The 13,031-nt window shown below is 53.6% G+C and overlaps 1 protein-coding gene across 36 annotated transcripts in view; it reads right to left on the minus strand.

Moving 5' to 3' along the window:
- The window catches only part of CAMK2G (calcium/calmodulin dependent protein kinase II gamma), a 52,426-nt gene extending 42,026 nt beyond the window's left edge, over positions 1 to 10,400 (minus strand). For 12 of the 36 annotated variants that reach the window (XM_074339618.1, XM_074339624.1, XM_074339608.1 and 9 more), the window contains exons 1-2: positions 10,202 to 10,397; positions 8,717 to 8,811 (exon numbers count right to left, since the gene is read on the minus strand). In XM_074339618.1, coding sequence (XP_074195719.1) covers positions 8,717 to 8,811; positions 10,202 to 10,266 — 160 coding nt within the window. In that variant the 5' untranslated portion in view covers positions 10,267 to 10,397. Of the gene's footprint in view, positions 1 to 8,716; positions 8,812 to 9,088; positions 9,263 to 10,201 lie in introns of those variants that run through there. The other 24 variants (XM_074339601.1, XM_074339605.1, XM_074339599.1 and 21 more) reach the window with 11 other exon arrangements.
- Positions 10,401 to 13,031: the final 2,631 nt, after the last annotated feature.

Raw genomic sequence — 13,031 nt, forward strand, 5'->3', positions numbered from 1 at the left:
CTCTTACTGGCTAATGGTTACAGTCCCACAACAGCAACAGCACTAAAAATAAGGGTGCTCTGGCTTTACCAGTGACTCAGAGTGGGAAGAGGAGAGACAGATTCACACTCCCAGCTCCTCGAAGGAGCTGCCCAGGGTCCAGAGGGTCCACGTCAGTCACTTAGTTCGACCCTAACTGCAAGGAGCTGAGTCCCATGTCGTGGGGGAGGCCTACATCTTCTCTGAACCCCAGGCTGCGCCTTGATACTTGCTTGGATCCTCAGCCATGGAGTCCCACCATGAACACATCAGTTTGGGAGTCAAACAACCCTGGATTGAATCCTAGCACTGCCACTTCAGGTGAGTTATACACCTATCTGAGCCTCCTTCATTCATTCAGAAAACATTTACTGAGGCCCACTATGTGACAGGCACTGTTCTAGAAGCTGGGGATACAGCAGTGAACAATGGACCAAAATCCCTGCCCTTATGGAGCTGATAGTCTAGTGAGGCTGGGCTGTGGGGAGAGACAGACGACAAGACCTGGATGGCATGGTCAATGTTGTGGCACGTGCTGTGTAGAAAAATAAAGCAGGGAAAGGGGAGAGTGTATATTAATATACGGTGGTCAGGGAAAGCCTCAGAAAGGAGGTGACATTTGATCAGGACCCAAAGACGGTAAGAGAATGAGCCAAGCACATTATGTTGGGAAAGGTGCCCTCACTTCTAAACCGGAGGCAGAGACACCTGTGAATTCAATGAGGTCATCGGGCAAGTGCAGGTACGTGCCCAGAACAGTGCCTGGCACACAGGGCAAGCCTCCTGTCCAAGAGCCCAGGGATAAGACAGACAAGGCCTCCCAGGCCGGGCTCTGTGGCCATGACTATCACCAGAGACACTGAGAGACTCGGACGCATTGTCCCTTAGCCTGGGCAGTCCCGGAGCCCACAACACACCAAATGAGCCCTCCAACCTGGCTCCATCAGCCTTCCTGGGGGTGGGGCTGTTCCTCCACCCCTCGTGTCTATAGCCTGTAGGTGAAAGTTAGCAACAGGGGCTCCTCAGAGGCAGGACAGCCCAGGAAGCGCCATTGCCTGCGGGATCCCTCCTCTTCCTTGGCCTCAGGTTTGCTGGCGGTGGCGCCCTGCCATCAGCTCTGCTCAATGAGCTGTGCGGTTTCTGCCTACCACACTCTCCCTGCCTCCTTCCACCACACATAGCCGACCATCACCCCAGCCTCTCTAGCCATTGCCTCTTGTCCCTTTTCCATACACTTCCTGTTCTGTAGTCCCCTCCAGGGCTGGTCCATGTCTGGGAAAAAGCAGAGGGCTCCCCACCCGAGCAGTAGTGGGATTGGGGAACACATATTGTTTGTAGAGCATCTTTCCCAACTGCAAGGGCTGTCCCAGCGAAACAAAGCGTCCCCAACCCCAAAAGGGGTAGGCCACTAAAATGGCTTGGTCCACAGTGGTAGGTCCAGGCCCTGGCTCAACAACCTAAGGTGATAACACATTAGCCGGTGCTGTCGTCACAAAGATGGCCTTCTCCCTTGAGACCATCCTCCTTCCAGTTACCACTGAGCTCACTGTTCCTAGGGAACAGCTCAGACCTGCCAAGGCTGACCCTCTTCCCACCCACCTTTCCACTGGGTTTGTCCCCGCCTCCCCCACAACCCAGCCCCCCCTTCCTGTTTGACAACAGCCACTTCCCGCTTTTGCACAGGGCCACTTCCTGCCTGCCTGTGTGCTACTGCCATGGAGAGACCCACCCCTGCCGGCCTTCAGCCCAGCTCCAACCACAGCCCTCTGCAAGGTTTTCCCCCTCAAGAGCAGAGGTGACAAGAGGAGCAGAAAGCAGAAGCAGCTGTTATCAGGGACCCACTCTGGGCCTTCCCCAGCAGCCCACCCAGGGCAGAGCTGGCCCTGGAACAAAAGCGTGCCTGAAGGCCATGCCTCTCCCGCCTTCTGCCCAAGTACTTCATGACTTAGTCCAGGGTGCCACGAAGGGCAGGTATCCTTTACGGGCAGGGCAGCAAGGAGTGACCCAATGTGCCAAAGGAGGCAAATAAGAGAAAGCACACAGAGGGGAGCTGAGCTAGCGTGCAGCAAAGGGAAGTGCAGACAATCTCTCCCCAGCACCCCTACTCCAAATGCACTTTGCTACCTCTACAGGATTGGGGGTCACCGATTCTCCATGGCCCTGCAGGGACAAGCCTGATTTAGTGACATTTCTCTAAAACCACAAATGCCAGCACTAGCTTCAAATAAGACTCTGCTGCCATCTAAACATACAACCTTCTTTAAGTGGGAAAGGACACAGAGCCCTAACTCTGGTTATGAGGGACCCTCCTCAACTTCCAATCTCAATGACACCCCTTGACCTTTCAAAGGATACTTCCAAGGTCTGTGCCTGTGGCCTTGACATGGATTGTGAGAGGCTTCCTCCAGCCCCATCAATTTCAGATGCTCAACGTGGGGTGTCTCCTCTTGTTGCCCTTCTGAGTGCCCCCCCTCCGTCCTAAGCAGCAGAGGTCCCCGTCTGGCCCCCTGAGACATCACTCTGAAGAGTTAACACAGTACAGGGATTTTATATCATCCACATTCTCCAGCTACTTATAAACAGCCCCTGATCTTGGGCACCCCCCAGCAGGAATCCCAAATCACAATCCCACTGACCTCACCGTGACACTACGATACCATACCCCTTCCTCTTTGAAACTCTAAAGGTGCAAAGAGGCTCCAAGTAAGAGCAAAGTCCGTCCACCACCCACCACATAAGAGCGGGGGCCATGGCTTCTGTTTCCTTCACATCCATGCCCCCTAGTCAATCAATGCAGTGGGACAGGGCCAGACACATGCCCACATAAACCCCAAGGCTCTGTTCTCTAACTTGGCATCCTCCCCTTCTCTTCAGTCCAAACTCGAGCAGTTTTAAGCAAGAAACACAAAGAACTGAGCCCCACTTTGGCCTTTGGCTCTTAAGAGAAGCTTTAACTAAGGAGGGAAAGAAGAGAAGTGCCAAGAAGTGGCCCACAGCGAAAGTCTCCCAAATGAGCTTGGATGGAGAAAATCCCCATGGGCTCACTAGCAAGCCCCAAGAAGGCAAGGTTCTGCCTCTGGACACTGTGGACGCTCTCGAGGGCCACATAGGGTCAGTTGCTTAGTTCTCCGTGCCCCCGGCAGAGCTCTGGGTGCCTGCAGCCTTTGCCCACTGTTTTGGTGACATTTCCTTCATGGTAACCAGCCCCAAGTAAAACATCCCAGGAAGCAGCCCCTAAAAATAGCTCCTCCCAGGGCAGCAGCAAGGGGGGGAGGGTAAAGAGAGGGAGGAGAAAAGAGGGGAGCAGATGGGAAGCTGCTGCTGTGGCTGCTAGGGCCCAGGAAGTAGAGATGGTGCTGGGGGAGCAGCTGGAAATCTCCCCACCATAGAGAAGTCTGGACCCAGAGGTGGGTACAGACAAGAGCGAGGCCTCAGCCAGCAGAAAAGAGGGATCTGCTCCACTGGGCTTAAAGCTCTGGGCCTCGACGGTGAGGTGTGGGAGCGATGTATCAGGATTCCTCAGAGGAACAAAATAACCAGGATCTGTGTTTTAAAGGGAAGAGCCAAAGGGTACGTGAAGATCACATCACTTGAGGATGCTGGGGTCTGAAAACTGGCAAAACCATTGGCATACCTATCGCTCAATATAAACGAACCTTTTATACCTTGGTTTCCCCACTGGCCCTGGGGCAGATCTGCCCAGCCATGGGCAGATGATAAAAGGCCCTTTGCCAAGAGGCTCTCGAGAGGTGCAAAGTGCCTATTTCTTCCTGTCACCACCCTTTTGGCGCCCATGGGGTCAGGCCTTCGTCAGCCTGCCAAGGCTGTCCAGAGAGCAGCAACTACAGAGATGTGGGCAGAAAACCCATCACACCCACTCCTCTCCTTCCCTGTCTCCAGCCTCAGCAGAGAATGGGGTCAGCCACTCACCTCTAGGGTTTCAGCACAGCCTTGAAGCCTGGAGCACAGCTTCTGAGAAGGGACCAGAGCAAGCAGCTGGAAGAAAGCAGGGGCCTCTCCTATGGGATGGGGCCAGTTTCCAAACTCCATCCCCACTCCATGATGCCAGTACCCCAAGTCACTCTGGGAAGGTGGGGGGGAGGGCAGGGTGACAGGCCAGTGTTGTACAAGCTAAGTGACATAGCTCACAGCATGGCTGTATGACGAAACCAACCCAGCATAAGCCTTGGCACAGAAAAGGGACCTCTAGGCTGCTTCCTCAACCACTTGGGGGGAAGAGTCAGAGGAGCGCAGTCACTTATATACAGGATGCCTATTTGTCTGTTTACAAAAATTGGCCTGTTCATCCTTACGCAGAAAGCCTGGTTTTACATACACCCTCCTTAAATGCTTCCTCAAGTCCCAGAGTCCCAGTGTTCCAGGGCTGTACAGATTTTAATTCCTTCTCCCCGTCTCACTGCAGCTTCATCCTCCCCTCATTTCACCCAGATCCTTAACAGGAAAGTCTCACTTGGAGATACCACAGGGGACACAAATGTCATGGGGGCTACTGAGGCCAACACTAAGGGGGTGGGGACTCTCAGCTGGCACCACCCTGGGGGATCCTATTTCAGTCCCCAGGGCCAGCTGGACCCAGAAAGGGACAGCCTTTGCCCTTCTGATGGCCAACATACCACAACCCCAGCCACTCAGCTTGCCACAGCCTTGAACACAGACTAACACACCAACCTGGGGGCTCAGAAGGAGGCCCCAAATCACAGAACAGCCATGTGTACAGGTGGCCACATACCGGTAGAGACACCACCTGGAGAAGGCTGGGTTAAGGTGTGTCTGGTAAATCTCAGAGAGCATGGCAAGAGCAACTGTCAATGCTGTTGCTGATTTTAGGTGGCATTTCTAAAAGCTAAAGCGTGGCTCAGGGACCACCTGCATTAAACTCACCAGGGAACCTGTTAAAAATGCAGATTCAGGAACCTCACCCCAGTCCTCCAGAAGCCAAATCTTTGTGGACAGAGCCCAGGAACCTGCACTTTAAACCAGTATTCGAGGTGAGCCTTACACACACTAAAACCCAACATCGCTGCTTCTAGAAGTCCCAACATTGCCCTAGAAGGCCATTAATGACAGAGAATCATTGTCTCCCTATATCTCCCACCTGCACTATGCCCCAAGCACGGGTCTTTAACTTTATACGTCTTCTCCAACAGCTGGGTCAAGCTGACAGGCTGGCTCCACGGAGCAGAAAGGGGGAACCCAAGCCCGTTCCAGGGAACAAGGGTTCCAGCAACTTGGCTCTGACGTTCCTGAGAGCCAAAGCCAAAAGAAAGACAACCATGAGGGGTACCGCAGCCCTCTTAATCCATTCATTCTACATGTATATGTGGATCAGGTACTTTGTAAGGCCCTGCCCACACAGAAGTAAAGAAACAGATATGGTCTTAACCCTTACCTTCCAGGTTCTCAGGAAGAGGAAAGTTTTTGTTTACATTTAACTTCCATAGAAATTTCTTTAGTATACAGACTAAATATATATATAGCAAGTGCTGTAACAGATTTCATAATATTGTTTATGGTAGCATCTCTTAGTAAGGCCAAGCATCCATCATAGTAAAAGCAATTGGAATCCAGATAAATGGTCCAAATACAGAGGTTTCTTATAGTGCGAACTATTCCAAGAATAAATCCTAAATGATGTAAAAGAAAGAAAGGACCATTTGCCCTTCAACTGTAGCAATATGGGGAAATGTTTTGGATGTAAGCAAGAGAGCGGGATATAAATGTTATGCTCCACGAGGTAAAAATCTATATGCATATGAATAAAGATAAGAAGGGAATATGAAGATTTAAAAATAAAAAAAGACATAAGGGCTCAGGCTCCTTGGGGGGGGGTGCTCTTAAATCTTAAAATAACAACTTATCACTGCCATCACCTGGCCCACTAGCTCCTGCATCCAAGCCTATTTTAAATGCCTCCTTCAGCCTAGCAGAGAGCCAAGCTTGGAACCATAGATTCCCTTAAAAGCCCCAAATCCACACCTATTGCTGTTCTGAAGCAAATGGAGTGACGTTATGTGACTTTCAGTGACTTTATGTAGACAGGCCCACAGACAGACAGTGCTCAACGCACAGCGACACGAACTCTCTACCTTGCACCACACGTGGGCCTGGAGCCATAATGACAAGTAACAACAGACCAAAACAAGGATTCCATCCAGATCCCACCCCCCAGAAGACCAGGTGATCGTTCCCCGGGCCTCCTGGGCCACCTCACCATGGATGCCCAGGAGAAGCAGCTCGATATCCTCTTTCTTTCCTTTCAGTTTGCAGCCCAGAGAATCACAAACAAGAAAGAAAACCGGCAGGGAGACTCAGCAAACAGCAAGCCCCTTCAGACCCTACGGATGACCCTGATGGGCCCACCACATCCCCAGACACAGAAATCCAACACCTGCAGAGCCCGAGACAGACAGACAGCGATGAGTGAAACCCAGCTCCAGCTGCTGCACCTTTATAAAATATACAGCGTAAACTGAGAGGCTGCAGGAAGCCACGGCCTTCACTCCCTAACCCCACGGGCACCAGCCTAGCGGGCCTTCTGGCCCAAGCCTGTCCAGGAGCTCACATCCCCCATGTCTACACCTACAGCAAAGCCCCTGGCTTGTTCCCTCCATTTCCAAGACAACACCCTCCCACTCACCCACCTCCAAACAGTACTGGCACTTATATATTCCTGACCCTCTTGTTGGCATCTGTGCCTATCAGCCAGGACCAGGCCTCTGTCCCAAAGTTAATCTGGCACACAAGCCACACAACAGAGCCCCAGTCTTGGCATAACCATCTCAAGAGAGGGGGAGTAGCAACTCTGAAGCATATGATCTTACACAATAATTTTCTTCTTGAGGGGAAAGAAAAATCAAAGAGAATTCAAACCTCACCCAGTTTGGGCAGGGAAAGAATGGTATCCATTGGGAAAGACAGGACAAGGTTGACAGGAGGTGAGGATGGGAAGGAGACATGATCACACGGGTCAGAGAAGTTCAGGTGGGTAGGCAAGGAGTAAAAAATGACAGCCCAAGACAGGTAGCTCCACAAAGTAACCACACCAGCTATCCCCACATCCCCGAGTTCAGCTCCCAATTGTCTTTCCCTACCTCACCCCTGGGTCAGAGGACACTGGTGAGATGAGGAAATTAAAGCACCGCATGATTAACTGGAGACACCAGCCACTAGCCCCATTTCTGAAGTACCAGGGCTACGCTGTGTGGGCATGAGGAGGTAAGCACTCTCAGACTGTCATCCCTGCCTGTACCCTGCATCCTTGGCCAGAGGATGTCTGCCAAAGAGCCCAACCCACTGCATTGCCCCCCCCACCCTGGGGGGAGAAGTGCATCTCACTGCCCACATATCTCTATGGCAACCATCGCCTCCAACTCAAGGTACCCAGAGAGAAAGAAAGCAAACAAATAAGTCAACTTTATAGCCAATGTGGAGAACAGCAAGAGACGGGCTGGGAGGGAGACAGCAAGACAAGCTCTGCTTGCGGGGATAGAGAGAGGCTCTCTGAGCCAGGAGGCAGAGACCCTGCTAAAGAGGTCCCAGAACAACTGTCAACATGACAGAAGCCCACTGTCATCTCTGTGGAATTTTATAGCTTCTCCGATGCTTGGGGACATCTATTATATCTCTTACCCCAGAGATGCCTGGGTCATTACTAGCCAAAGCCCACATCTTCCCCTAGGGCATCTGTCCTGGCTCCTAATGTATTTATGGCATCTTATTGCCCAGCCCTAATTCCTTTCTCGGAATCTCATAAAATTTGTCGCCCTGCTGCACTCTGACCCAACCTATCTACATACCTCTGTACTCACCAGACCTGTTCACACAGCACTTCACACATTGCTGGGTCTATACCTATCAGATGAGGTGAGTTTGGCAAGCACCCAATAAAAGGTTCAGGGAGTGTAGGTTCCAGGCGTGAAAGACAGGGCATGACCCTCCTGGCCTCAGGTACTTGGAGGATCTCACAAGTCAGGCTTGGCCCTTTATAATCCTCAGACCCTGAGGCAATACTGCTCCCCCTCAGACCAGGCCATTGAGAATTCCAGACCATGAGGCATCACTCTCCACCCAGGACAGAATGCATCTGCTGCTGTACCACCAACTTTGTAATTTGATCAAAAAAGCAATCAAGTTCATCTGGCAGGATTTGTTCCCAGAAGCACTCGCCAGTAGCAGCCTCCCCTGGTGTTTACAGATTCCCTTCCCTTGGGAGTCTGTTCTGCCTCCTGGTGGGCAGGGGGAGGTTGGATTTGTCAGAGCTGTTCACTTACTGCATTTCCATCCTAAGTCACCACTGTGGCATAGGGAGTAGGACAGGCCTGAAGTAGCTACCATTGCCCCAAACAGAGACTTCAAATGCCCCAAATTAAGAGCTCTCCATCGCATGCCACCCACCACTCCCCATATCCTCTCCCTCCCTAAAACCCTAACTCCCTTGAGCCTTCAGGAACCGTTCCTCCCTACAGCTACCTCTCTTACATCTTTATTCTTTTCTACCTGAGCATTTCTGGTTCCCCATGTAACTCCTGCCTGGCTTCAAAATCCACCCACCCTGAAATCCCAATACTTCTCCAAGTGCTAAAACAAAATGTGCAACCCCCAACTCCTGGAGCATCTGTAGAAGAAGCCATAGCCCTTGGAGGTACCCCAGGGAGAGACCAAGCTTGGGAACACTCACCCCGGGCAGACAACTTCTTGGTATTGATGATTTTTGCTGCATACTCCTGCGTGGAGGTCTTCTTCACACACCTGCGGACCACAGAGAAAGCACCCCTGGAGGGAGAAGGGGGAAAGAACTGGGACACGGAGCACAGCAACACAGTCACGCTTCAGGTTTGAGAACAGGGAGGCTCCCCAACCTTTAGTCAAAATCTCTCTCTCTCTCTCTTTCACACACACACACACACACACACACCCCAGCATAGTGACCATCACCATCCATCACCAGGCAGGAGGATGTGGCCACTGCATGATACGGAACAGATGTGGGTGGAGGACCACCACACTCCCACCCCCACATCTAGCTGCTGGGCAAAGCAACAGCTCCCACCTCAGGCTGTACATCAGGAGCGGGTGGGCTATGCTTAAAACACACACCTGCTGCATCACCCGAACAGACCTGCAGTCCCAGGCAAGAGAACCAGAGAAGGAAACAGAGACCCTGCCCTTCCCTCAGCAGGAATAGTTGAAGGTAGGGGAAAGAGAGATTAGAAAGAGGGTATAATCCCCAGAGAGAGAAATCTCCCTTAACCATGGGGGAAGGTGAGGAAAGTGAGGCTCAAATCCCCCACAACCGGCTTCATCCCACTTCATCCCACTGCATCCAAGCTCAACTGACAGCAGGGAAAGAGAGGATCCAGTTGTGGGTCTCAGAAAGCAATAGCTCCCCTTCCCCATGATATTTTCCTCTCCGTTTCCCCCACCCCAAAATGGGAGTTCGCACTCCCCAGCACGGGAAACATCTAGGGGGGCGGGCAGGGCGGGGGCTGCAGTGGCCGGGCTCAGCGCCGCGGGTGGGGGTGGGGGGGGCCGGGGCTGCAGCAGCGGCCAGCTCAGTGCGGAGGGGAGGGGGATGTTGCGGCTGCGGCGCGCGGCTCCCGGGACCACTGCAGGGATAGGGGGAGGGGACTGGGGGGGGTGCTGCAGCACAGCCCAGCAGCGGGGCTGGGATCCTAGAAGCGGCACTAGCGGGGGGCGGGGCCGGGCATCAAACATCCCCCCACACCCGGGCACCGCAGCAGGGTTGGAGTTGCAGGGCCGGGGAGGGTCTTGAGTGCCAGGCGCGTGGGACAGGGGACAGGGTGCTGAGTGAGCTCCTGAGCAGAGTGGGGAGGGGGCGGTGAGCTGGCAGGGACGAGATGAGGGGCGCCTGAAGGGTGCGCGAGGGGCGGGGCTGGAGGGAGCCCAAGAGCGGTCCGGGGGCTGCAGTCCCCGCGGCAGCGCGGGGTGCAGCAGCCCGGGCAGCTGCTGCAGGGCGCGGAGAGGGCTGCAGGGCAGGGAGCCGGGGGCCAGGGGGCCCTGGAGGCAGCGGGCGGGAAAGGCTGGGGGTGGGGCGGGCCAAGGGGGCGCTGCAGCGACCAGTGCAGGGCCGGGGGCGGGGCAAGTAGCCGCATAGCGCCCGGGCGGCGGGGGCAGGGTTGGGGGTCGCCGCGGGCGGCCGTACTTGCCGAGCTCTTCGAAGAGCTGGTAGTCGTCGGTGAAGCGGGTGCAGGTGGTGGTGGTGGCCATGCTGGCAGGCGGGCGGACGCGGCGGTGCAGCCCGCGCCGACGTCGGTGCACAGTCACCGCCGCCCGGCCGAGGGAGCAAGAGGAGGAGACGGGGCTGAGCCCGGCAGCACCGCGAGACTTTACCGGGGAGAGCGAGGGAGGGAGGGACACCCCCGCGCCCGCCCGCCCGCCCCCAGCCCCGCCGGCTCCCTACCGCCCGGCCTCCGGACCGCCCCTGGGGAGGGGCCTCCCGCCACTGGCCCCGCCCCGCCCCAGGAGCCGCCCCGGTTGGGCAGCGCGCGCGCGCAAGGGAGCGCAGAGGAGTGGGTCCAAGCCCCGAGCCACCCCGAGAGAGTTGGAAGGTTTGCGACCTGTGGGCTCCTCCCAGGGCAGACCCTGAGAGGGCTCGGAATGTGCGTGCGAGTGTGTGTGTGTGATGACGGTGTGTAGGGATCTGGACCACCGGGTTCTCTAGCGGGGCTTCACGCACGGGTTTTAAGCCCCCAGCCCAGTTCACAAAGATGTGGCTGAGGTCAAACAGCCCATGTCAGACTGCACACTCGGGAGGAGCCCCCGCCAGTGCCGAGCCAGTTCTCAGCAGTCTATCCTCGGGAAGCTGACAGTCTAGATGTGTAAGCATCAGGGCCATTATCAGATAAAACCCTTCAGGCACAGTTTGTTCAGGGAGACCCGACCAGGGCCAAGGATGCAGGTGGAACTCCGACTTCCTGCGCTCTAACCTTAGAGATGAGAGAATGTTCTCTCTCAGGCCAGCAATGAAAGGGATGAGGTAGGAACGATTGGAAAAGGTCATGTGCGGTGTGGGCTAGACAAGCAGGTAGAAGGTAGGAGAAAACATCCCCATTTTCTTGCAGGACACGTTGCGTTTTTATTTTATGGCACTCATCGCATTTTGTAATGAGTGATATGTTTACTAGTATGAGAAGCAGTAGAGAGCTAGAGCATGGTTGTCTGAAGAGTGAACCCTGGGGTCAGACTGCCTGGCTTGGATTTCTGGGCAACTCACTGACCAGCTGTGTGACCTTGGGCAAGTCACTTAATCTTTCTGTGCTTCAGTTACATTATGAAAACTGGGAAGAATAACAGTGTCTACCTCACAGGTTTGTAAGTACTAAATGGGCTGTGTCACATAAAGCACTTAGAATAGTACCTGGCAGCTAATTAGAACTGTGTCAGCTCTTATTATTTGTTTAATATTTGCCTTCACTCTGAATTATAGGCTCCAGTAGGGCAGGGTCTCTTCCTCCTTTGTTCACCATTGTATGTATACTCAGCTCCAGACCCTCAGTAACTATTTGTGGAATGGACTCTTTGGGACCCTGGCAAAGGTAATTAGCATCCCTTCCTCTGTCCCCAGTATAAGAAGATGGTAGGACCCAGGCACGTAACTGTCTTGGTGGAGGAGAAACAGGCTGGGCAGTTTCCTGACCTGCCCCTGCCTCTGTACCCCAAGTCAGGGACCAGCCCAAACTGGGCAGGGCAGAGCTCAGCCAACTGCTGCAGCTCAATCTTGATTACAGCAAGTCTCCCACTGGGAGTCAGACCTCTTTTGTCAGCAGGCAGGCTCGCCTAGAGAAGGCAGCTGAGAGGCTAAGAGGCTTCCCAGCCTCCCAGGCCGCCTCTGAGGGGGTAGGTGGAGCAAAGCTCCCTGGGAGGGCTCCCCTCCTTTCGTTACCCAACAGCCCTAGGAGCTGGTCTGAGAACCAGACTGCCCAGGGGGGACGATTAAGGGACTAGGAGAGGAAAAGCATTAACAGATTGCCTGGGAGGAGGGCAGAGAGGGCCAAGAAGGAAAGGGTTGAGGTGACAGAACACCAGACCCCACCCCTCCTCAGGGCAACAGGAAGTAAGGTGCAGGGGAGTAAGGCCACTTCCTATCTCGAAGCACCCACGTAAGAGCCTGGTTCCAAGTCCCTGCATGAGGCAGGGCAGTGAAGTTGTATACATGGGGATGACAGTAAGTCTTAAGTTTCTATCATCCACCTTAAAGGCAGAGTGATAGCTAACCTGCACTTCAGAAATAGGGGCTACATATTAGTTAATCGTCAATGTGCCATTCCCAAGCCCTCAAGGCAACATGGTTCCTGACCTTCAGATGCTGAAACTTCATATTCATAAAGTAGACTGAGAAGATGGAGAGAGGTCAGAACAAGCACAAGCACAGATTCGGGCTCCCATGGAGTCCCCTAGGGTATCCCGGGGGAAAACATAAAAACAGGACTATATCCTTGACCTTTCTTAGTATGTGCCTCTGTGAGAGGGGATCTCTTCCTAGTGGGGGTGAGGGATCTATGCTAGGTATTTTAGGGTAACCACATAAGCACTTTGCATTGAGTTTCTGGGTGAAAGGAAGAGTGATGAGAAAAATATGGGGGTGAAGCCTCAGGGATGACTCACCGTAGTGTGTAAGTGGAGCTAGCCTCCTTTCAACAAATACTTATCAGCTGCCTACTATGTGCTTGGCATTGCCTCTTTGTGAAACATCCAAATAAAGTGGAAAATTAGAATTTACACAATTAGAAGGAAACTCAAATCATTCTCTCCTTTTTCCTTTCTGAGACTACCTCACTTCTTCCCTCCCTCACTACCACTCTCAACAGCTCAGACTCTGCAATTGGGGGTCTACAGTCACCTTTGTGTGCACACATAAACACACGCCCTCCTTGATCCCCATTGTTGCAGCACCCATACAATCTCCAGCTACCCCACAGCAATTAGAGGGAAGATACATTTAAATAATAACAAGTTCACTAGCTCCCTGCGCA

This window comes from Rhinolophus sinicus, linkage group LG07 (assembly GCF_036562045.2).
Source record: "Rhinolophus sinicus isolate RSC01 linkage group LG07, ASM3656204v1, whole genome shotgun sequence".
Lineage (NCBI taxonomy): Eukaryota > Metazoa > Chordata > Mammalia > Chiroptera > Rhinolophidae > Rhinolophus > Rhinolophus sinicus.